Here is a 23,735-nt window from a genome sequence, read left to right as displayed (position 1 = left end):
TGTCGCGTCACATCCTAGGCGGGGTCCACGGTCCTCAGCATCCCAGGTCTGTGGATTACGCTTTGGGTATACACACAGCCTGGGATCTTTCACAAGCAGCAGCAAAGGCTGAAACTAGGTCTATCTGCATATTAAGAATCAGCCTACTCCTTCCCCCAGGAGTTTGGAATAGACACGCACATGCTGCTGTATTTAAAACGGATAAGCAGCAAGGCCCTACTGCCACAGCCTTTGACTGTGTGGATCACAATAAACTGTAGAAAATTCTGAAAGAGATGGGAATACCAGACCACCTGACCTGCCTCTTGAGAAACCTGTATGCAGGTCAGGAAGCAACAGTTAGAACTGGACATGGAACAACAGACTGGTTCCAAATAGGAAAAGGAGTACGTCAAGGCTGTATATTGTCACCCTGCTTATTTAACTTATATGCAGAGTACATCATGAGAAACGCTGGGCTGGAGGAAGCACAGGCTAGAATCAAGATTGCCAGGAGAAATATCAGTAACCTCAGATATGCAGATGACACCACCCTTATGGTAGAAAGTGAGGAAGAACTAAAGAGCCTCTTGATGAAGGTGAAAGAGGAGAGTGAAAAAGTTGGCTTAAAGCTCAACATTCAGAAAACTAAGATTATGACATCCGGTTCCATCACTTCATGGCAAATAGATGGGGAAACAGTGGAAACAGTGGCTGGCTTTATTTTTCTGGGCTCCAAAATCACTGCAGATGGTGATTCCAGCCATGAAATTAAAAGACGTTTACTCCTTGGAAGAAAAATTATGACCAACATAGATAGCATATTAAAAAGCAGAGACATTACTTTGCCAACAAAGGTCCATCTAGTCAAGGCTATGGCTTTTCCAGTGGTCATGTATGGATGTGAGAATTGGACTATAAAGAAGCTGAGCACTGAAGAATTGATGCTTTTGAACTGTGGTGTTGGAGAAGACTCTTGCGAGTCCCTTGGACTGCAAGGAGATGCAACCAGTCCATCCTAAAGGAAATTAGTTCTGAGTTCATTGGAAGGACTGATGCTGAAGCTGAAACTCCAATACTTTGGCCATGTGATGTGAAGAGCTGACTCATTTGAAAAGACCCTGATGCTGGGAAAGATTGAGGGCAGGAGGAGAAGGGGACGACAGAGGATGAGATTGTTGGATGGCATCACCAACTCGATGGACATGGGTTTGGGTGAACTCTGGGAGTTGGTGATGGACAGGGAGGCCTGGTGTGCTGTGATTCATGGGGTCGCAAAGAGTCAGACACAACTGAGTGACTGAACTGAACTGTGGAACGTAAAAATGAAATCTCAGTGTTTGAAGACGGTATGATAATTTATAAACTAATAAAAGAACCAAAAATAAAAAATCACGTTGGGGAAACAACTTATAACTATGTTGTGGGGAAATATTCATGGGCATGAAACACTTTAAATTGTATAGGTCAGTGACCAAATAAGATAGCAGTTATATATATATATATAGGCTTCCCAGGTGGCTCAGTGGTAAAGAACCTGCCTGCAATGCAGGAGACACCCGAGATAGGTGTTCAATCCCTGAGTCAGGAAGATCCCCTGGAGGAGGGCACGGCAACCCCCTCCAGTATTCTTGCCTGGAGAATCCCATGGACAGAGGAGCCTGGCGGGCTACAGTCCATGGGGTCACAAAGAGTCGGACATGACTATAATAGATAAGCAATAGGCTGTAGAGCATAGGGGATATAGCCATTATCTTGTAATAACATTTTTTAAAGATTTATTTATTTGGTTTTGGCTGTGCTGGGTCTCCGTTGCTGCCTGGGGTTTCTCTAGCTGCGGAGAGCGGGGGCTCCTCTCTAGTGATGGTGCGTGGGCTTCTCTCGTTGTGGACCACAGGCTCTAGGGTGCACAGGCTTCAGTGGTTGTGGTCCGTGGGCTCAGTAGCTGTGGTACACAGGCTTAGTTGTCCCACGGCCTGTGGGATCTTCCCGGACCAGGGATTGAACCCACGTCCTTGCGTTGGCTGGCGGATTCTTTACCACTGAGCCACCAAGGACACCCTATCTTGTAATAACTTTAAGAAAATCTATTTATTTAGACTGCTGGGTCTTTATTGCAGTACATGGGCATCTGTAATTGTGGTACACGGATTCTCCAGTTGAGGCAAGCAGGCCTGGTTGCCCTATGTGGGATCTTAGTTCCCTTACCAGGGATGGGACCTATGTACCCTGCATTGGAAGGCAGATTTTTTACCACTGAAAGTCCCAGTAGTAAGTTTTAATAGAGTATAATTTATAAGAATACCGAATCACTATGTGGTACACCTGAAACTAATATAAGTCATTTATACTTCAATTTAAAAATTAAAGTAAAGCTATTTAAAAGACAAAACATTTTTTTTTTTTCAAAAAAGCTCTTTAGTTTGTATTGGGGTAGAGCCGATTAACAATGTTGAGATAGTCTCAGGTGAACAGTGAAGGGTCTCAGCTGTACATATACATGTATCCATTCTCTCCCAAGTTCCCATATAACACTAAGCAGAGTTCCCTGTGCTCTACAGTAGGACCTCATTGGTTATCCATTTAAAATATAGCAGTGTGTACATGCCCATCCCAAATTCCCTAACTATCCCTTCCCCTCATCCTTCCCCCAGCCCACCACCACAAGTTCATTCTCCAAGTCTCTTTCTGTTTTGTAAGTTCATTTGTATCATTTCTTTTTAGAGTCCACATAGAAAGGATCTCACAAGGTATTCTTCCTTCTCTGAAAAGACCAACTATTTTAAAGGAAAACGTCTTGGGCCGGACTTCAGACAAGATAGGAGGGATCTCAGGGTGGGTGGAGCCACACACACTAGATTTACGAGGAAGATGCTGTCATTGGTGGCTTCTGGCTTCCTGAGTCAGCTGTGGGAAGGAAACTGTACACCAGATGGTGGAGGAGCCAAGGGTCAGGGCTAAACCTCCGGCCACACATCCCCGGGACCAAGAGGGCAGGAGGGGGCTGTGGTCGCCCAGTCCCATGTCTTCCTTTGAACCGCAGAACTGAAGGTGGGATCTTGGTCCGGACAGAAGGGACACCATGATCACGGAATTCCTGTTCCTGCTTTGCCTCAGTGAGTCTCCGGGGCTGGGACAGACGGGTTTGAGGGTGAGAATATTCACCAGGTAGTGGAGGTTACCATGGGGAACGTGGCAAGTACAGAAATGATGGCTTCCATGTACTGGGTACAAGCGACCTGTCAGAGTTTTGCAGGCTGTGGTATCTACATGCCCTGGTTTTGGTGCCTGCACATAAGGGATGAGGAAGCGGAGACATGTGGTAACAGCCTCAGTGTACTCAGCTCAATAATGCAGAGCTCAAGTGGGACCTCCAAGTCTGTATCATCTACATACCACCATCTCGCCTTGAATGTCCCATTGGCATATGGGAGGCAGGGTCTACAGGGTGTGAAAGTCTGAGTTTGGTTATGAACAAGGAATACAGAAAAGACATGTTATTACTGAGTCCAAGCTTGTACTGCTCACTGCATGATGGGCCAATAACTTGAAAGATGAGTTGTTGGAGTGAAAAATAGCACCAGCAGACCAAGAAGATGGTAGACTAATGTCCCAAAGAACCCTCTTGCCAAGGGTCTGGATGCTCCTTACATAAAACAAAGAGGGGGAAGTGAGAAGGTGAAATAAAAAAGGCAACAAATTGCTGCAAATATTTCATACTTCTGGCCAGAATCCAGAAGGGATATGTTAATTTCTTCTTTCCTGCAGCCATTCACACATGGGCCTGGTCAGGATATTTCCCGTGAGCTTAAGCAAAGGTATTCTAGCTCAAGACTCAGGCATGAGAAGCAGGGTTCATGGAGAAGAGCCAGTATGTATACTTTAAGTGTGCAGGCAACATCCCTTTAGTGATCAACTTGTAGCAAAAACAACAGAATACAAAGGTTAAAGTAAAAGAAACAGATCCAACATGGAGTCAGATTTGGATGCTAAAGCTGAAACTCCAGTACTTTGGCCACCTCATGCGAAGGGTTGACTCATTGGAAAAGACTCTGATGCTGGGAGGGATTGGGGGCAGGAGGAGAAGGGGATGACAGAGGATGAGATGGCTGGATGGCATCACCGACTCGATGGACGTGAGTCTGAGTGAACTCTGGGAGTTTGTGATGGACAGGGAGGTCTGGCGTGCTGCGATTCATGGGGTCGCAAAGAGTCGGACACGACTGAGCGGCTGAACTGAACTGATGACACTAAGGTGGGGCTTCCCTGGTGACTCAGATGGTGAAGAACCCGCCTGCAATGCAGGAGACTTGGATTCGATCCCTGGGTTGGGAAGATCCCCTGGAGAAGAGAATGGCCACCCTTTCTAGTATTCTTGCCTGGAGAATCCCATGGACAGAGGAGCCTGGCGGGCTATAGTCCATGGGGTCACAAAGAGTCAGACATGACTGACCAAATTACACTTCACTTCATGATACAAAGGCAGGGAGCAGTGGATAAGAACATTTTCTGACCAGCCGTATCCTGAGCTTGATTTTAAGCTGATGTTCAACTTGAACATAAGGTGATCAAACAGACCTCAGCTTGTAGGAAGGAAGCCCTAGACTATAATCTTGGCCTGGTCTCTCCAGACTTTGCAAAGGCAGCCCCACCCGACTGAGTGCCCAGTTCCTCCTTTGTGAGTGGAGCCAGATTCAGGAGGGGGGCAGTGTGGAGGACCTCAGGGCTTGCCATCTGCCCCCCTCCCACCCCTGGGTTCCTTCCTCCTTCTTCTGGGCTAAGCCCTTCCCTTTGAGGTCACTCTCATCCCACACACACACACACGTAAGCATGAGAGGTGGCTGCCAGTCACCATACCCCAAACCTCCAGTTGCAGGACAGAATAAATGGGGCAGTCAAGAAACAGACTTCATCCTCTCTACACTTATTTCCTTGGGCTGCTGCAACAGATGATGGCAAATCAGGTGGCTTAAGACATCTATTCTCCCACCATTTTGGAGACCAGAAGTCCAAAACCAGGGTGTCGGCAGGGTTGATTCCTCCTCGGGGCTCTGAGGGAGGGTCTGTTCCATACCTCCCTCCTCAACTCTGGCTGGGAGATGACTCAGAATCCTTAGCACCCCTCGGCTTGTAGATCCTCACATAGCCACATGGCCATCTTCCCTCTGCATGTTCTGTCTCCAGGTCTCTTCCCAACCTCTTATTATTATTTTTCTTTAATGATTAATAGATTCATTTAAACAACAGTACATACAGTCATCATTGCCAGAAGTAATATGAGATGTTAAATGTTCGATCCAACTTTCCTTCCTGGATCAGTTTTTCTTTCCTATGTCTGTCAGTTTTGAAAACATAAAACCAGAAGTGGGGGGGGGGGCCCAATCCCAAGCAGAGCTCCTGAGAGCAGGCTCTGGGGGTGGGCCTGAAACTGGGATAGACATTTGCTGACCTTGCTCAGGTCCAGCAAACCAAGGCAGGATCCTCAATAACCCCTCGGCGGCGAGGGTCGTTGCACTGAAGCTGGCACTCCCATTTAAACCGGGATCTTATGGCCAACAGGCTGGCTTGCGCCTTCTGGGTTTTGAGAGATATATCCTATTCAGCTGGGTGGAGGGTAATAGGCAGGGTGGCCAGGCTCATGGCTTGTACTTGGGGAACAGCGTCTTGGCAACCCGGTGCACAACAGTGCCTGCCCGTCCAACTTCCTAGGAGGACATCGGTCATATTGGGTTAGGGTTCCAGCCGACTCCTGTAGGGCCTTGTGTAAACTGTCAGCTGAAAAAAAAATCACACAACATAAAAGTTGAGAGCTGTGTTTTATTCAGTGGATATTCTTAGGACTTCCAGCCCCAGAGACAGCAGCACAAGTAATTCTGAAAGAACTGCTTCAAGGAGGCGAGGGAAGAGCCAGGATGGATAGGGATTTTGCAACTAAGGGCAGGGGGTCTGAACGTCAAAACACTACTACTAATAAAAGAAAACCAGATATCTCAAACTAAGGAATTTAGCGCTTTTCTATGTATGGGAAGACACAAGAGTCTGGGCTGACTGAAATCATTCCTGGGTGTACACCTCAGCTGTCTGGGGCCAGCATCCTGTGTTTTCGCATCCTGAGCTCCCTCGGGGCTCGCCACGGGCAGCGGCTGCAGTCTAATGGCTGCTGGATGGTAGGCGTTCTTTGCTTCCCGCGTTGCCTCAGAGCTCACCAGCTCACTGTCAGAGGTGTGTGCAATCACTGATGGCGGTGACACCTTTTGTTTACTGATGTGGCAGGCAGTGTTTTACTTCTCAGATGTCAGTCAGGACTCTGCACCCAGTTCCGATGTGTGTGAATATGGAGGGGGTGGTTCTTCACACCACCAAGCAGCTGACTCAGCTGTTTGTCCTGCAATTCAATTCCATCATGACATGAGCTACCTGGAGACACCGTCAGATCCCACAGACTAAGGGCTCCGTCCTAGAAGATGACCTCCCTCCCACTTCAGGTGGCAGTCACGAGCCCTATGGCCACCTGTGTTTCTGTCCGACTGGCTACAGATGGAAGGTTCTAAAGAACCACTCCTTGGGTCCATCAATTTGCTAGAACTCAAATTTGTGAGAACATGGAACTCAGAGAAACATTTACTCACTAGATTACCGATTTATTATAGAAGAATTTGGGCTTCCTGGGTAGCTCAGAGGGTAAAGAATCTGCCTTCAATTCAGGTAACCCCAGTTCGATTCCTGGGTCAGGAAGTTCCCCTGGAGAAGGGTTAGGCTACTCACTCCAGTGTTCTTGGGCTTCCCTCATGGCTCAGTTGGTAAAGAATCCACCTACAATGTGGGAAACCTGGGTTTGATCCCTGGGTTGGGAAGATGCCCCAGAGGAGTGCATGGCAACCCACTCCAGTATTCTCGCCTAGAGAATCTCAAGGACAGAGGAGCCTGGTGGGCTACAGTCCATGGGGTCACAAAGAGCTGGACACAACTGAGTGACTAAGCACAGTACATAGAAGGATTTAAGTCAGGAACAGCCAAATGGAAGAGGTGCACAGAGCCAAGTATGAGGAAAAGGCCTTCTGAGCACATCACGCTCGAAAAATCTCCACGGTCCAACATGGAAGCTCTCTGAACCCATCCTTTTGAGTTTCTATGGAGGCTTCACTACATAGATGAGAAATGGAATATTTCCTGCCATATCAGTAAACAAAGAATGTTGCAGTCATCAGTGACTGAAGACACTTGAGGGTGAGCCCCGAGGGAGCTCAAGAAGGAAATAACACCTGCCATCTAGCAGCCATCAAACTGCAGCCACTCCCCACGGGGAGCCCTGAGGGAACTCAGGGATGAGAAAACAGGGATACTGGCCACAGGCAGCTGAGGTCCATATCAAAGGGAGGACTGCCGTGAGCCCAGACGCTTGCATCTTCCCATACTGAGAAATGCGCTAAATTCTTTAACTTGAAACATCTGATTTTCTTTTATTAACAGTAACGTTTTGTTCTGACCTCCTGCCCTTTGTTGCAAAACTCATATATATCCTTCCCACACCACACCCCGCAGCAATTCTCTCAAGGTTACTTGAGATGCTGCCTCCTGGACTTGAAGTCCTAAGAATATCTGATGAATAAAACATAACTCTCAACTTTTAGGTTGTGCATACTTTTTTAGTTGACATAGGCATGATTGATCGAATCACTGGCAATTGGTAATCTCCAGCCCTTCTTCCCTTCCTGGAGGTCGGGGTTGGGGGTGGGATTGGGGATAGGGGGTAGGTAAGACTGACAGTTCCAACCCTTTAATCACTTGGTTGTTTCCCTGGCAACCGGCCACCATCCTTAGGTTACCTAGAGACTTTTCCAAAAGTTATCTTAACATAATAAAAGACACTTTCACCTCTCATAACACTCAGGGAATTTCAAGAGTTTGAGGAGCTCTGGACCTGGACCAGGGACAAAGATCCAGTGTGTTTCTTATTATGTCACAACATCAAAGTAATTTTTCCTCTTCTCTGGGGAACTATAGATTCTAGTGTCACTCTCCTCCTCCCTTTCTAGCTTGGAAGTTGAGCAGCTCTCCACGTGGTGTATTTAAAGGCCATTGTTGCTGTTTAGCTACTCAGTCATGTCTGACTCTTTGCAACCCCGTGGACTGCAGCCTTCCAGGTTCCTCTGTCCGTGAGATTCTCCAGGCAAGGATCCAGGAGCAGGTTGCTATTTCATTCTCCAGAGCCCATACTAAATGTTAAATGGATGATGGCTGGCTGAGTCAGGCAGAGAGGGTAGCTGTATGGTAAATGTCAGTTGTCATAAAGGACCCGCTAGATAATATAAGTGGGTACATGGCTGACATATGTGAAGAGTCCATCAAATGATAGATTCTCACTGATTGGCAGTTATTCACTGCAATTATTTCCAGGTAAATATGCTTACTTGTGTTGCCTACAGCTCTCTACCTCAGAATTCTACTAAGACTTCAAGGTGCTATCCTTTTATCCTTTGCTTTTTCAAGCTACCCTACACGCCAGGGCGTCTCTTCTCCTTAGTGGCAGGTGTCTCCACTGCAGCCAGGTCTCTGCCTATGTCAGCTGTGGTCCTTTATTAAGAAAGATAGGGCTTCCTTGGTGGCCCAGCAGCTAAGCCTCCGCAGTCCCAGTCCAGGGGGCCCGGGCTTGATCCCTGGTCATGGAATTAGATCCCATATACTGCAACTAAGACCTAGCACAGCCAAATAAACAAATACAAAATAAATAGACATTTTTTTAAAAAAGATAAGTTCTGAGGATCTAATGACCAGCATGGTGATGATAGTTAATAACATTGAAATCCGCTCAGAGAATGGATCTTAAACATTCTCCCCCCCACCCCCACCCCCACCCCCACACACATACAAGGTAACTATGTGAGCTGACATTTGTTAATTAGCTTCATGGCGGTGGTCATTGCACAATGCATACGTACATCTAGTCATCACATGTACACATTAATACAATCTTATTTGTCAAAAACAGAGAACCCCTCTGTCAATTTTCACCTACTCCTCAGAAAGGTTTCATGATGGAAAGCGAATCTAAGGCAATCGTGTGCTTATTTAAAAAAAAAAAGAAAGGAAGAATGGGAGTCACTATTGGAGCAGAAGACTGGCTGATAACAGAGCTGAGATGACTTTAGACCAAAAGCAGAGGAGAGAGGGACTCAAAAGAGACCACGAGACCTGGGGACACCCCTACCCCCTGACCCAGAAACCAGTTTCCTGCCTGATGGTGCAGCCGTTGCAGCCAGAGCTAACGGGGGCTCTGTCCACGGCCAGGCTCCCACGTCCCTGCTTCCTGGTGAAGCTTGGGGGCTCGTGTTTTGCGCCCACTATTGAGTGGGAACAAGGGCCAGATCTCCTGAGTCACTCTCATGTCTAGAGGTACATCTGTAGATCTAGATATATAACTGGATCACTTTTCTGTATGCTGAAACTAACACAACAAATCAACTATACTTCAATTAAAAAGAAAAAGACAAGCATATAATTCATCTCTCATGAGTGTTTCTCTTCCAGGGCTTTGTCTGGGCAATGAAGATGAGGAAAATAATGGTGAGTCATCTCCCACCTAGACTCTGTTCCCGCACCCCGAGTTTCATGACCTTTTCCCTTTCATCCTCTGAATTCTAGGAGGGTTTTGGTAGTCACCAAGATGAAGAGTCTAACTCCATATTCTTTCCAGAGAAACTTCCCAAACCCCTCCTCCATGCCTTGCCCAGGTCAGAGGTTGCATGCGGCAGCAACGTGACCCTCATGTGCCAGGGTGATGTCAGGAATGCGACATTCATGCTGGGGAAGTCACAGGACTCTGGGTACAATAAAGGGCAGAACTCAACAGGAAGATGGCTGAATTCCTTCTCACTCACCTGGAGCCTGGGCTTCCCTGGTGGCTCGATGGTAAAGAATCCACCTGCCAATGCAGAAGATGCAGATTCGATACCTGGGTCAGGAAGATCCCCTGGAGGAGGGCATGGCAACCCGCTCCAGTATTCTTGCCTGGAGAATCCCATGGGCAGAGGAGCCTGGCGGGCTGCAGTCCATGGGGTCAGAAAGAGTCGGACGTGACTGAGCCACTAACCCACCTAAGGTGGTCATGGGCTCCTTGACAGGTGGTCTGGGCATATTTTCTCTCTGTCCTTCACCTCGGACAATCCCCCTCTTTATTTCTCAAACAGGTTAGTCTTGTTTGGCAAACAGAGCTCCCTCCGGCCATAAAATCCTCGGGTGCAGTCAGAGAGCCAGTGCCTTTGAACAGGTGATGTCACTGACCCTGGGCACCTCACTCTAAGATGGACCCACGAAACCTGCTGCTGAGAAGCTGCCTTCCCCATCCCAGAGCATAACTGAAAATCTGCTCTGCAAATCGCGCTTTCCTATCCCCGGAGGAGGAAGTGGCAGCCCACTCCAGTATTCTTGCCTGGGAAATCCCACAGACAGAGGAGCCTGGCGGGCTACAGTCCACAGCGTTGCAAAGAGGCTGACATGACTGAAGTGACTTCGCACGTAGTGACTGAACACCACCACCACCTATGGAGTACAGAAAGGGGTCTACGTGGCAGATTAACCGGTGGTCCTCTGGGGGAAGGAGGGGGTCCCTGTGACAGATGACCTCACTGGGGCTGAGCTAAAAATTCCCGACTGACTATTTAAGACAACATTTATGGGCATGGGATTCAAAGCTTCAATTAGATTAGGCATTGATCCCTAGCACAGTCTACACAAATGATTCCATTTTGAGGCTGTGATTTAAAAAAAATAATAACCAAGCAATTAATTTTTGGCTGTGCTGAGTCTTTGCTGCTACACACGGGCTTTCTCTAGTTGGGGTGAATGGGGGCTATCCTTTGCTGTGGTGTGCGGGCTTCTCATTGTGGGGGCTTCTCTTGTAGCAGAGCATGGCTCTACGTGTGAGGGCTTCAGTGGTTGCAGCTCATGGGCTCAGCAGCTGTGACTCTCGGGGCTAGCTTCTCCATAGCATGTGGACTCTTCCTGGACCAGGGATCGAACCCATGTCCCCTGCATTGGCAGGTGGATTCTTACCCACTGCACCAACAGGGAGGTCTGCCATTCTTTATTTTTGTACCCTCACTCCAACAACTAAAATTTGGCACCCATTCGTGAGCAAAAGTGCCTCGTGGGAGCTGTGGGATCCACCACCAGACACCAAAGGGCCCAGGAGGAGCCTCACCCACCTGGGCATTGGATAGCGGGCAGACAGGCCTCAGTACCAGCCATGGGACCAGCAGGAGACTGGGACCTGATTCCAGCCCCTCTTGGCCGTCATCTGGGAGAACTCGGACCTGGTGGTACCTACAGACGGGAGAACGTTTGCAGACATTTACAAACCAATGCTGAAGTATGGAGAAGCGGGAAACTGGAACAGATAAATAACAGATCAAGAGACTGAACCAGCAATCAAAACCTCCCGACAAAGAAAAGCCCAGGACCAGATGGCTTCACTGGTGAATTCCACCAAACATTTAAGGCAGAAATAACACCCGTCATTCCCAGCCTCTTCCCAAAAAGCAGAGGAAGGAACATTCCTGTGTTCATTTTACAATGCCATCATCCCCCTTGACGTCAGAACCAGATAAGGACACTGAAAGAAGAGAAAACTAGAGACCGATATCCCTAATGAATACAGATGTGAAAGTTCTCAACAAAATGTTGGCAAATCAATTTTAACATTACATTAAAAGACTCACACACCATGATCAAGTGAGATTTCTCCTTTGTACCCAATGATGGTTCACTATACAAGTCGATAAGTGTGATACACGCATTAATGGGATGAAGGATAAAAATCATATGTTCATCGTATATGTAAAAAATTTTGATAAAATAGATCATTTCAATATAAAAACTCTCAATAAATTGGCTCTAGAAGGAACATACTTCAACACAATTAAGGCCAATATAACAAGCCCACAGCTAAGGCCATACTTAATGGTGAAAAGTTGAAAGCTTTTCCTCTGGTATCAGGAATGAGACAAAGATTCCCACTGCTTCAATTCAACATAATACTGGAAGTCCTCTCTGGAACAATTGGGCAAGACAGAAAAAAAAAAAAAAAAAGGCATTCAAATCGAAAAGGAAGACGTAAAACTGCCTTCATTTGCAGATATGATCTTATCTACAGAAAATTAGCAAAAATAAATACTTTAGCTACCTGATGCGAAAAGCCAATTCATTATAAAAGACCCTGATGCTGGGACAGATTGAAGGCAAAAAGAGAAGGGGACGACAGAGCATGAGATGTTTAGATAGCATCACTGACTCAATGGACATGAATTTGACCAAACTGAGATAGGGGAGCCTGGCGGGCTGCAGTCCATGGGGTCACCAAGAGGTGGACATGACTTACCAACTGAACAACAATGGTATATCAAACAAAAAAGCTTCTGCACAGCGAAATAAACAACCATCAACACGAAACGGCAGTCTACCCAATGGGAGAGAGTACTTCAAAATGTTGGTGCTCTTTCCTGGGATATGATTGGAAGGTGGGGAATTAGTGGTGTCATTCATAAATATTTTTGTTATTAAAATAATACCAAGCTCCAGCAGTACTAAAAAGACTCACCTAGTGCTCTGGCCTGGGTTTGGGGACCCAGTGGGCACCTGGAGAAAAGAAAAAAAAAAAAAAACCATTCTCCTCTCTGCTTCCCAAAGAGGGCACGAAGTCTGTAAATAGAACATGAGGGTTTATCTCCCCAAGGTTCTCATACAAACACTGTGATTCCTTTTCTCCTTTCCTGTTTTCTAGGGAACCAAGAGGAAAGCAAACCCAGCCCTGCAAAGACAGGTAATATAATTAGAAGGGACTTGTTTCCCCCAATTATATCCACCTCTGAAAACACTGGTGAATAAAGCAGAACAAGGTACATCGCCTGCTGTTTTACATGATGAAAAGCTACGGTGGGGTTTCGGGAAGAAGTGGGGAATCAGTGTGACTGGTTTGGGGAATGGGACCAGGACCTGTGGAGCCTATACTTTGGGATGATGTATGATCAAAGACTTGCTAAAACTTTCAAGTTCTCAAAAACAGTGAATATTATTTTTTTTTTCCTGATACTGGTTTTCTGTGAAGAATTGACTAAGATTCTACCCTCAGAAATTCTCATAAAAACTAGGGCTTTCAGAAGGTTTAGACTGAAACGGGCTTATCCATCCAGGATTCATTTTTGCTGTGCCATGCAGCTTGGGGGATTTTAATTCCCCGACCTGCGCTTCCCAGGTGGCTCAGTGGTAAAGAATGCACCTGCCAATGTAGAAGACTCAGATTCAATCTCTGGGTTGGGAAGGTCCCCTGGAGGAGGAAATGGCAACCCACTCCAGTATTCTTTTCCTGGGAAATTCCATGGACAGACAAGCCTAGTGGGCTACAGTCCACGGGGTTGCAAAGAGTCAGACGCAACTCGGTGACTGAGCACAAACACACAATTCCCCGACCAGGGATCGAACCCAGGCCTCTGGCAGTGGAAGCTGGAAGTCCTAACCACAGGACGAACGGGGAATTTACCTAGCTGCTTGATCGCTTTTTCTTTCAGCAACTCATAACCTTCCTGTAATCTGCTCCAAAGGATCAAAATTGTTCAAGGTTGTCATTAGAGCCTGTGCAAGTATAATAGAAATAGTTTTTAAAAAGACATCCTTGGAAATTCTCTGGTGGCCCAGTGATTGGGACCCCGCACTTCCATTGCAGGGGGCACAGGTTGCATCCCACATGGCGTGGCATGGCCAAAAAAAAAAAAGATTTCCTGCATCCTGTCCTTGCAAAATATGTATTTGTCTTCGAAACATTTTTATTCAGTATTAGCAGGCTAATGACTGCTAGTCTGGCTCTGTGAACACAATGCATGCCCCGGTGTCTTGGAGAGATCTGAAATCTGATAGAGTCGGAGAGCTTGGAAGTGTCAGAAACGGGAGATGGGAAGTTGAAGCGTTTGTGTTTTTAGCTCTTCTGTCACATCTTTTCTTTTTTAGTTGGTATGTTATTCACATCCCATAAATTCACCCTTTTAAAGTATACAAGGCAGAGGCGTTTGGCACACTCACAGGGCTGTACCATCACCGCTATGCTGATTCCCCAAATGAAGTTCCCTTAAGCGTCGGTCTTTGCTCCCTGCTCCCCCGACACGCCCTGCCAATCTGTTTTCTGGCTCTACGGTTTCGCCTCTTGTGGACATTTCATATAAAACGCAGTTCCGCACTGTGAGGTCTGGAGACTGGCTTCTTTCACTTAGCATGGTGTTACCAAGGTTCACCCGTGTTGTAACATGTATCAGTACTTCCATTCTTTTCATGGCTGAATAATATTCCATCATGTGGACAGACCACATTTTGTTTATCCATTCATCAGTTGATGGACATTTGGGTGGTTTGTACCTTTTGGCTATTGTGAGTAATGCTGCCATGAATATAGGTGTACATGTATCTGAACCTCTGCTTTCAATCGGGTATTTGAAAGGAGAACATATTAGTCACTCAGTCACGTCCGACTCTTTGTGACCTTATGGACTGTAGTTCACCATGGGATTCTGTTCATGGGATTCCCCAGGCAAGAATACTGGAGTGGATTGTCATTTCCTACTCCAGGGGATCTTCCCAACCCAGGGGTTGACCCTGGGTCTCCTGCATTGCAGGCAGATTCTTCACCATCTGAGCCACCAGGGAAGCCCCTAATCAGGTATCTAGGAGTAAAACCGCTGGGACACATGGCAAGTTTGTGTTTTCCTTTTTGAGCAACTGCCAAACTGTTTTCCAACGTGACTGTACCCATTTCACATGCCTGTCAGTAATTTATGTAGGCGCCGATGTCTCCACCTCCTTGCCAACACTTGTTGCTTTCCTTTTATTTTATTATAGCCAACATGGTGGGCGTGTATATCACTTCTTTCCTGTTTTTTGGCCACAAGCGGCACTGTGACCTTAGCTCCCCAATCAAGGGTCGACCTGGTGCCCTCTGCTTTGGGAGCCCTGAGTCTCAACCACTGGACCGCCTGAGAAGTCCCTGTATATTGTTTCTTAAAATGCACTATCAGAGTTCACATTTACACCACCACAATGCTGAACAGAGTAAGACATCTTTAAGCACAGACATGCTATCTCTGGAGAAGGAAATGGCAACCCACTCCAGTATTCCTGCCTGGGAAATCCCGTGGACAGAGGAGCCTGGTGGGCTACAGTCCATGGGAGTTGCAAGAGTCAGATACAACTTAGCAACTAAACGGGGACAACAAGAGGCTGTCTCCAGCCTACATACACACGCCTCCGGGCTACTAGAAAGGAACCCTCTACTCTAATTCTGGGCAGAGCCAACAATGACGTTCATCCCCTAACTTTGCCACAAGGCCAGGCTTCCTTTCTGGGACTTCATGCCCTGTGTCACGCTGTATCCCACTGCTCAGTCAGATGCCTTAGATCAGTATCACAGACCTTCTGCAAGTTAATTTTGCCAATATGTGAATAGCTGATGTGAAATTTGGCCAGGATATGTGGCCATCTCAGGGCAACCCAGTTCAGTGGGCGGTGGGCAGTCTCGCAATCCTTTACTTCTCATTTCTAGTGAACTGCACCATGAGATAAACTGTAGGGCCATCAAGAGGAGGGTTGAGAGCATAAGGCAAAGCTGATGTTCCTTTGTTGCCATCCAGGAACGGGTGTTTCTGCCCCACTTTTCCAAGTCCATGGGGATGCGTGGCTCCCACAAATGTCAGCTGTTGGAAAAGGAGTGTCCCCGGGCCCCTTAGATTCCCAAGGCATTTTCCAGGCAGTACCCCCCCCCACCACCGCCAACAAAGACACCAAAGTGCTCACGTTGGGAAGGGGGAGAAACCGTGATTGAGCACGCCTAAGAATGGCAAAGGAATCTGGGGGACCGCGGGCGGAGGAGCGCTGACAGCATCTGTTACAGAGGGAGGTGGGTGGCAGTGGGGTGCTGTGAGAGAACGAGCCTGATCACTGCAATCTCCTAGGCCGACACGTGAGTCAGAGTCTACACTGAGAGCTTCCGAGTCAGGGTTTTTCATCATCACTGCTCTCTTCAAGGGAGCGCTCCTCACCTCCCTTTCCCACACCTCCTTCCCCTCCCCACCAGTTTCATGAAGCTATCACTGACAAAGCGGTAAGATACTTCAAGTGTACAATGGGATGATTTGATACAGGATAGGGGCTTCCCTGGTAGCTCAGTGGTAAAGAATCTGCCTGAAATGCAGGAGACGCAGGAGACTCAGGTTTGATCCCTGGGTAGGGAAGATCCCCTGGAGAAGGAAATGACAACCCACTCCAGTATTCCTGCTTGGGAAATCCCATGAACAGAGGAGCCTGGCGGGCTACAGCCCAAGGTGTCTGTTTTACTCTCTGTTTTTATGAGTTTCTTTTTGTTTTTTAAAATATTTATTTATTTGGCTGCCCCAGATCTTAGTTGCAGCTTGTGGGATCTGGTTCCCTGGCCGGGGATTGAACTCAGACCCCCAGCATCGGGAGTGCACGTGTATATATACCACACCTTCATTATCTGTTCATCTATTGATGGACGCTTAGGTTGCTTCCTTACCTTAAGAAAATGATTCTTGGACTTTGATTCATCTGTTGCTGGACTTGTCTTCACTTCCATAGCATCACAGTTAGTCTGGGTAAATGTGTTTCTCACCGGATTATGACTTCTCTGGAAAAGGTTCAGAATGTCACTTCTCTTGAACGTCCCCACCTGGGGTCAGCACAGAGCTACCCCGACCTTGGGGCAGACTGGCCAGAAAGGTTAGACATAGCAGCATCCAAAGCCCATCCTGGCCATGTGACTCTGGGGAACTCAGTTTAATTCCAGGTACTTGGTTTATGTTTGAATGAAATGGGGATGGCAAACTTACCTTGTGTACTTATTGTCAAGGTGAGAAAGAACAGGGAACTCCCTGGTAGTCCAGTATTAGGACTCCAGGCTTTCATGCTAAAGACCTGGGTTCAGTCCCTGGTTGGGGAACCAAGCTCCTGCAAGCTTCATTGCAAAAAAAAAATAAAATAAAATAAATAATACAAAAAAAGGTTTTAATGAGAAAACACTTATGAGTGCTAACGGCTCACAGTTAATAAGTATTATTCCTGGGGATGAAACGTTTATTGGGTGTTTGCCATCTGCCGGGCACCGTGCTAGCCCTCTCTGTACGCACTGACCCACTCCTTCTCTCGACCAACCAGTAAAGCAGCCACAATTGCTATCCTTGCTTTGATCGGGAAAACAAAAGCTCAAGGAGATGACGCAAATTCCCTCAAGCGATTGGACATTCCAGCTGGGGAATGGTAGCTCCAAGTCTTGAAGCCAGGCTGTCTGGCTCCTTGTAACTCTTCTGCGAAGCGGCTCAGTGCGTTCCTGGAGCCAGCCTGACTCTTGGCTCCGTTCTTCTCCCTCCAGACACCAGGATCATCTTCGTGGCCACCTTCAGCTGCCTCTCCCTCTTTTTCCTCTTCCTCGCCATCTTCTTCATCTACAGGTGCACTCAGCAAGGTGAGTTCAGAGCATCATGGGTTTCACACTCTGAGGAAGGGGACTAAAGTGAAGGATTCTTTAGGGAGATACATTCCTCCTTGTTTTTTTTTTTTTTTTTAATAGATTCATCAGAGGAAGAATCCATCAAGAGGTAGATACACTTGACAGACCTCACGCCCTGCGTTAACTCCCACTCCACTGCACATCAGTGACTCGTAGGCCCAGCCCCACCTCTGTCAGCCCTATCCCCTTTCCCAGATCTCCAGATCCCAGACTTTAACATGTTTTTCTTTCTCAGAACCTGCCATTCCGAAGTGTACAAGCAGAGGGATGCAGGTAAGTGATCAGGGACGAAACCACAAGGAACCTTGGGATGGAAAGACTACAATCTGACTCTTGCCATCTGAGAACTGAGTTTTGTCTCCTTGTACTCACATGCAGATGTACCCACGCTGGAAAGGATATCTGAATCGGTGAGTTCTCCCCCTATGAAATAACCCAAGAGCTCACGTACCACCAGAGGCTGGTCTCTCTGCCTCTTGGCTTAGCTCAAACGCTGGTTATATTCATGCAGCCATTTGATATTGAGTTTAAAAACATCTGAGGAACCCGTTAAAAGAGAGTAGATAGGAGGTTAACAGGGGCTGGGGGTGCAGGCGGGTAGGGTACCTGGGAAGATGACATTTAAGGGAACAAACTTGCAACTTGTAGATGAATAAGTCCTGGGAATCTAACGCACAGCTTGGGGATTATAGTCAGCAATACTGTATCATATACGTCAAAGATGCTAGGAGGCTAGATCATAATTGTTCTCATCATGAAAAAGAAATGATAATTATGTGACAGGATGGAGGTGTTACCAAGGTGGTACACTATATCAATGTATCACATCAACATGCTGCTGCTGCTGCTAAGTCGCTTCAGTCGTGTCCGACTCTGTGCAACCCCATAGACGGCAGCCCACCAGGCTCCGCCGTCCCTGGGATTCTCCAGGCAAGAACACTGGAGTGGGTTGCCATTTCCTTCTCCAATGCATGAAAGTGAAAAGTGAAAGTGAAGTCGCTCCATCGTGTCCGACTCTTAGCGACCCCATGGGCTGCAGCCTCCAAGGCTCCTCCGTCCCTGGGATTTTCCAGGCAAGAGTACTGGAGTGGGGTGCCGTTGCCTTTTCCACATGAACATGAGTACACCTTAAAGTTGCACCGGGTTATATATCAGTTACATCTCAAACAAATAAACAAACAAACAAAAAAACAGGTGCTTTGAATTTCACAGTAGCTGGATTCCAGCTCCCAATAGCTACTATTTATTACTATGTGCTCTGAGACAAATCACAAAACCCCCATGAGAGGGGATACACGTGTTGTACAACTGACTGAGTTTCCTGTGTACCTGAAACTAACACAGCACTGTAAGTCACCTGTACTCCAATAAGAATTCAACAAACAAGACACAAGCCCACAGAACTTGGACCCTTCCTTCCCTGGTGGCTCGGGTGGTAAAGAATCTGCCTGCAATGCAGGAGACCCGGGTTCAATCCCTGGGTCAGGAAGATGCCCTGGAGAAGGGAAAGGCAACCCACTCCTCTCCATAGACAGAGGGGCCTGGTGGGCTACAGCCCGTGGGGTCACAGAGAGTCGGACGTGACTGAGCGACTAACACTTCTTCGCTTCTTTCCTCCTATATCTAAGGGGAATCCAAATCCCCAGTTAAAAGGCTATGAGAGTCTAATGATGTCATAAACGTAAAGGGTTTATTGGTGTTTCTGGCAAATTTTAAGTGTCAAATGGGTGGCATGAAAGCATCATTTAACAAGTGTTAATCAATTTACACCCATCAATTTCTTCTGCTTAAAATACTGCTTGTTGGGTGCATACTCAGTCTGTCAGGCATGTCCAGCTCTTTATGACCCCATGGACTGTAGCCCACCAGGTTCCTCTCTCCATGGGATTTCCCAGGCAAAGAATACTGGAGGGGGTTGTCATTTCCTCCTCCAGGGGATCTTCCCGACCCTGGGATCAAACTGGCGTCTCCTGTGCCACCTGCATTGCAGGCGGATTCTTTACCACTGAGTCACTGGGAAGCCCCCTAAAATACTGCTTATTTGTGATTTAATATTAATAAGCATTATAGCATCTAAAAGCAATAGCAAGCAAAATTCACACCTTTTCCCATAGGTCACAGAGGTTCACTGGCTCATTCTTGAAGCCAAAGCAAGTTAAATAAGAGCATTAGCAGGGAATTCCTTGGTTGTCCAGTGGTTAAGACTTGGTGCTTTCACTGTTGAGGGCCTAGGTTCAATACCTGGTCAGGCAAGTAAGATTCTGCAAGCTACTGGCCAAAAAAAAAAAGCATTAGTAAAAGATTTAAACATTGTTGCGTTTAAAGCAATATTTAGGTACATTGCATTCATTTAGATACATAGAAATATTAAGTTATGGAAAGGCATAGTTTATCACAAAGTAAGTGCCAGTGATTAAATCTGGGCTATTTTAAGTGTTGGCTTGATTAGCACACGGTTGATAATTATAATATTATGATAATATCATGCTGTGATGGAATACCTCCATAAATAGAATACTATTCAGCAGTAAAAGAAAGAAGTTACAGATATAGGTGAGAAGTGACTGCACCTCAAAAACAGTTTGCTAGGTGAAAAAAGTCAGATACAAAAAACTATATATAAAATTGTTCTGTTTACATAAAATTTCCAGGAAAGGCAAATTAGTAGCTGCTTATGGCTGGGGTGGGGGTGGAGGGCAGGGAGGGCAAGGCTTAACTGCAAACAAGCCCAGGGAACTTTTGGGGGGCGATGGATATTCTCCCGCTCTACAGTGGTGATGGTTGCATCGTTCTACAAATTCACTAAAAGCCATAGAACTGTACACTTATCCCAGGGGAATTCTATGGTATATACATTATATCTCAGCAAAATTAGTTTTTAAAATACAATACTATGTCATCAGTAGGTATGCATGTAGGAGGGCAGTTCTTATTCTGAAAACCACACGTTTGCACTGATTTTTAATAAGCACAAGTTACCACTGACGGATGGTATCCTGTTATGAGAGTCGAAAGCACGGCCATCCTAGAACGTGCTGTGCAACAGAACTTCCCGCGATGAGGGCAACGGTCTATAGCTGTGCTGTCCCATACATGTCACAGCCTCCCGAGGCATCTGAATGCATCTGGTGAGACTGAGGACCTCAGTTTGAATTTAGTTGGCATTTGTCTGAAGTGCAATAGCCATGTGTGGCTCGTGGCTACCCTACTGCACAGCTCAGCTCTACAAGCCTGTCTCTCTTCTCCCCAAAGCCTGACGAGCCTGAGGGGGTGACCTACGCCCAGCTAAACACCACCGTGCTGTCCGGGGCAGCTTCTGTCCCCACCGAGGAGACCCCAAGTTCTTGTGACTACACAATGGTGAAGGTGTAGGACTGAGAGAAGAGCTTCGCTCTGGGAGGCAGAGTATGGATTAACACGGCCGGGGTGACCCGACTTGGGAGAATCCAGGTGACTCTGTGTCCTGGGCTCATTCGTTCATAATAATAGAATTACGTCTCCCTTCTTGCTTCCCCTCCTCTCAAAAATCACAGGGTGAGTTTTCACAAGACTTGGAGTGCACCTTTATTATGAAAGTGTTAGTTGCTCAGTTGTGTCCGACTCTTTGTGACCCCATGGACTGTAGCCCTCCAGGATCCTCTGTCCATGGGATTTCCCAGGCAAGAATACTGGAGTAGGTTGCCATTGCCTTCTCCAAGGGATCTTCCGGACCGACCCAGGGATTGAACCTGGGTCTCTTGCATTGCACGTGGATTCTTTACCCTCTGAGCCACCAGGGAGGGTTTGAATGAAATCATAGGCTAAGAATACGTACTGTATCTATAGGCTGGTGGGACTGGGAATAGTCACTTAGGGAGTTCAGGACGACATCATGCAAATAGAAAATGTTACTCAGAGAAGACTAGGTGACCCCACAGACACAGGGATTTCACAAAAGGAGCAGAAAAAATACAGGCCGTGAAGGGAGACACTCGTGAATTAACAAACAGCATCCCTAAGTAGCACACACCTAGGAAAGTAGCTGAAAGTGTTTGGTTCCTGATTCTTTCAAGCCCTCTAGTCTCAAGACCAGTTTCCTCTCAGATAAGAACAAAAGCGTTTTCTTACCGCCATCATATTTCTGTTTTTACTCTTATTATTAAAATCAAAGGCTGCAATAAAGTTAGACTTACAGAATCTACGTGGATTCTGTCACTTGGCACCCATAACTTAATTAATTCACGTGAACACAGCATTTTAAGGGTATTTTTCTGAATGTGGACTTTTTTGCGTAGGTGATAGAGGTACTGAACGACTGCTTCGGTATAAGCACGGGGATGTGAGCTTTGCTTCCAAAGTTATGTCACTCAGTCAGGTTTGCAAGTCATTTTAAAATATATGAATGGATGAAAGTGTAAATATTTGGAATGCATATACAAATATTCTTCACTCAGTGGCATACACTGGATAACTCTTTTTTTTTTTTTTGGACGTGCCTGCAGCTTGCAGGATCTTAGCCCCTCTCCCAGGGATTGAACCCAGGCCCTCAGCAGAGAAAGCCTGGAGTCCTAACCACTGGACTGCCAGGGAATTCCCTAGATAACTTTTTTTCCCAAGTTTTTAATTATGAAGTATTTCTGTCATAAAGAAAAACACCCCAAAATATAAGTGGAAATAAGCACACTGACCTTATTTTCAAACCATGAACACTTTGCTGTATTTTTATTCTGCCCCTCCCAGTCTATTTCCCTCCCTCTTTTTCTAGGCAACATTACTCAGAGTAGTATGTATTATACTGATGGATTTTTTCATGCTTTTACTCCTCAAGCATCTATCAACAGTCAATATATTATATTTTACTGTTATTACATTCTACAAACATAAGGAATCATCATTACAATTCTGTCACCTTTTTTTATTGCCATCAAGATTATGCTTTTGAAATTCATCCAGGTGATTTTTGAAGATTTATTTCCTTGTTTGCTGCACAGAATTCAGTTGTTAACCATACCATGGAACATTACTCAGCCCCCAAAAAGAATGAAGCGCTGGTACATGCCATGACCTGAATGAAACTTGGAAACATTATGCTAAGACACAGAAAGCTGTGCATCATAGCATTTTATTTATAAGAAATATCCAGAAAGGACAGATCCTGAGAAAGTGGATTAATGGCTGCCGTTAATGGTTGCCATTAACTGGGGAGAAGGAGAAATGGGGAGTGACTAGAAACAGGTATGGGTATCTTCTTGGGTTGATGACAATGTGGTGGAATTAGTCAGTGGTGATGGTTGCTCAGCCTTGTGAATAAAGACCACTGAACTGCACACCTTAGAAGTGTAGATTTTATGGTATGTGATTACATGTCAATAAAAGAAAAATTTAAAAAGCACTTGGTTGTATGCACAAGCCATGGTTTCTCTTTGTTCTTTCCTGGACTGCTAGGTATTTGGGTTGTTTTCCTGCTTTGCTGTCAGCAAAATGCTGCAGTTAAACATCTTTGGAACCTGCCTTCTTGCTCACATGTATGATCTCTCGATGTTTATATTTAGGAGTAAAATCTGTCTTCTGTGATGTCCACAACTTTCATCCCACTGGAAAAGGCAAATTGATAACTCAGGTGGTTTCCCCCATTTATTCTTCCACCAAGGATGTATAAGCTTCCAATTCCTTGAGTCATTACCAATTCGCACACACACACACATACACATAACTTTGTTATTTTTGCTGATTAAAATATGTGAACTGGTAACCTATACTTTGGCCACCTGATGCAAAGAACTGACTCATTGGAAAAGATCCTGATGCTGGGAAAGACTGAGGCCAGGAGGAGAAGGGGACGACAGCAGATGAGATGGTTGGATGGCATCACCGCCTCAATGAACATGAGTTTGAGCAAGCTCTAGGAGATAGTGAAGAACAGGGAAGCCTGGCATGCTGCAGTCCACAGGGTCACAGAGAGTCAAACATGACTGAGCGACTGAACAACAACAAACCTATTTTAAGCTGCTTATTTAAAGATACCTCATTGTTGCTTTAATGTGCATTTTCCTGATTATGAATGAGGAATATTGACCATTTGGGGTTTCTTTGCTGTGAATTGATGGTATCTAGCCATTATTCACTTTTCTATTGAATAGCTGGTATTAATATTTTCCTCACTGACTTAAAGGGCATAATTACACAGTTGGCACACCTGTCCTCGATAAGCTACACA

General features: G+C 46.2%; 1 protein-coding gene and 1 pseudogene across 1 annotated transcript; one reads left to right on the top strand and one right to left on the bottom strand.

The window, feature by feature from the left end:
• Positions 1–2,903: 2,903 nt before the first annotated feature.
• On the top strand, positions 2,904–21,244 carry LOC129630741 (V-set and transmembrane domain-containing protein 1-like). Its single transcript, XM_055551234.1, has 8 exons — positions 2,904–3,095; positions 9,508–9,543; positions 12,758–12,796; positions 17,402–17,494; positions 17,600–17,627; positions 17,775–17,812; positions 17,918–17,949; positions 20,792–21,244. The coding sequence occupies exons 1-8, from the start codon at positions 3,062–3,064 to the stop codon at positions 20,909–20,911; spliced, it is 420 nt and encodes a 139-aa protein (XP_055407209.1). The 5' UTR covers positions 2,904–3,061; the 3' UTR covers positions 20,912–21,244.
• LOC129632076 (NADH dehydrogenase [ubiquinone] 1 beta subcomplex subunit 4-like) lies at positions 5,239–7,642 on the bottom strand (annotated as a pseudogene).
• Positions 21,245–23,735: the final 2,491 nt, after the last annotated feature.

The sequence above is a fragment of the Bubalus kerabau genome, chromosome 17, assembly GCF_029407905.1.
Source record: "Bubalus kerabau isolate K-KA32 ecotype Philippines breed swamp buffalo chromosome 17, PCC_UOA_SB_1v2, whole genome shotgun sequence".
Taxonomy (NCBI): domain Eukaryota; kingdom Metazoa; phylum Chordata; class Mammalia; order Artiodactyla; family Bovidae; genus Bubalus; species Bubalus kerabau.
Note: the sequence above shows the minus strand (reverse complement) of the source record. Positions and strands in the feature narration are given on the sequence as shown.

Bases quoted from the DNA above. Each gene is read 5' to 3' on its own strand.
- LOC129630741 (XM_055551234.1), top strand. From the start codon at position 3,062: ATGATCACGGAATTCCTGTTCCTGCTTTGCCTCA. The intron at 3,096-9,507 runs GTGAGTCTCCGG...TTTCTCTTCCAG, and splicing joins CCTGTTCCTGCTTTGCCTCA to GGCTTTGTCTGGGCAATGAA. The intron at 17,950-20,791 runs GTGAGTTCTCCC...TTCTCCCCAAAG, and splicing joins TGGAAAGGATATCTGAATCG to CCTGACGAGCCTGAGGGGGT.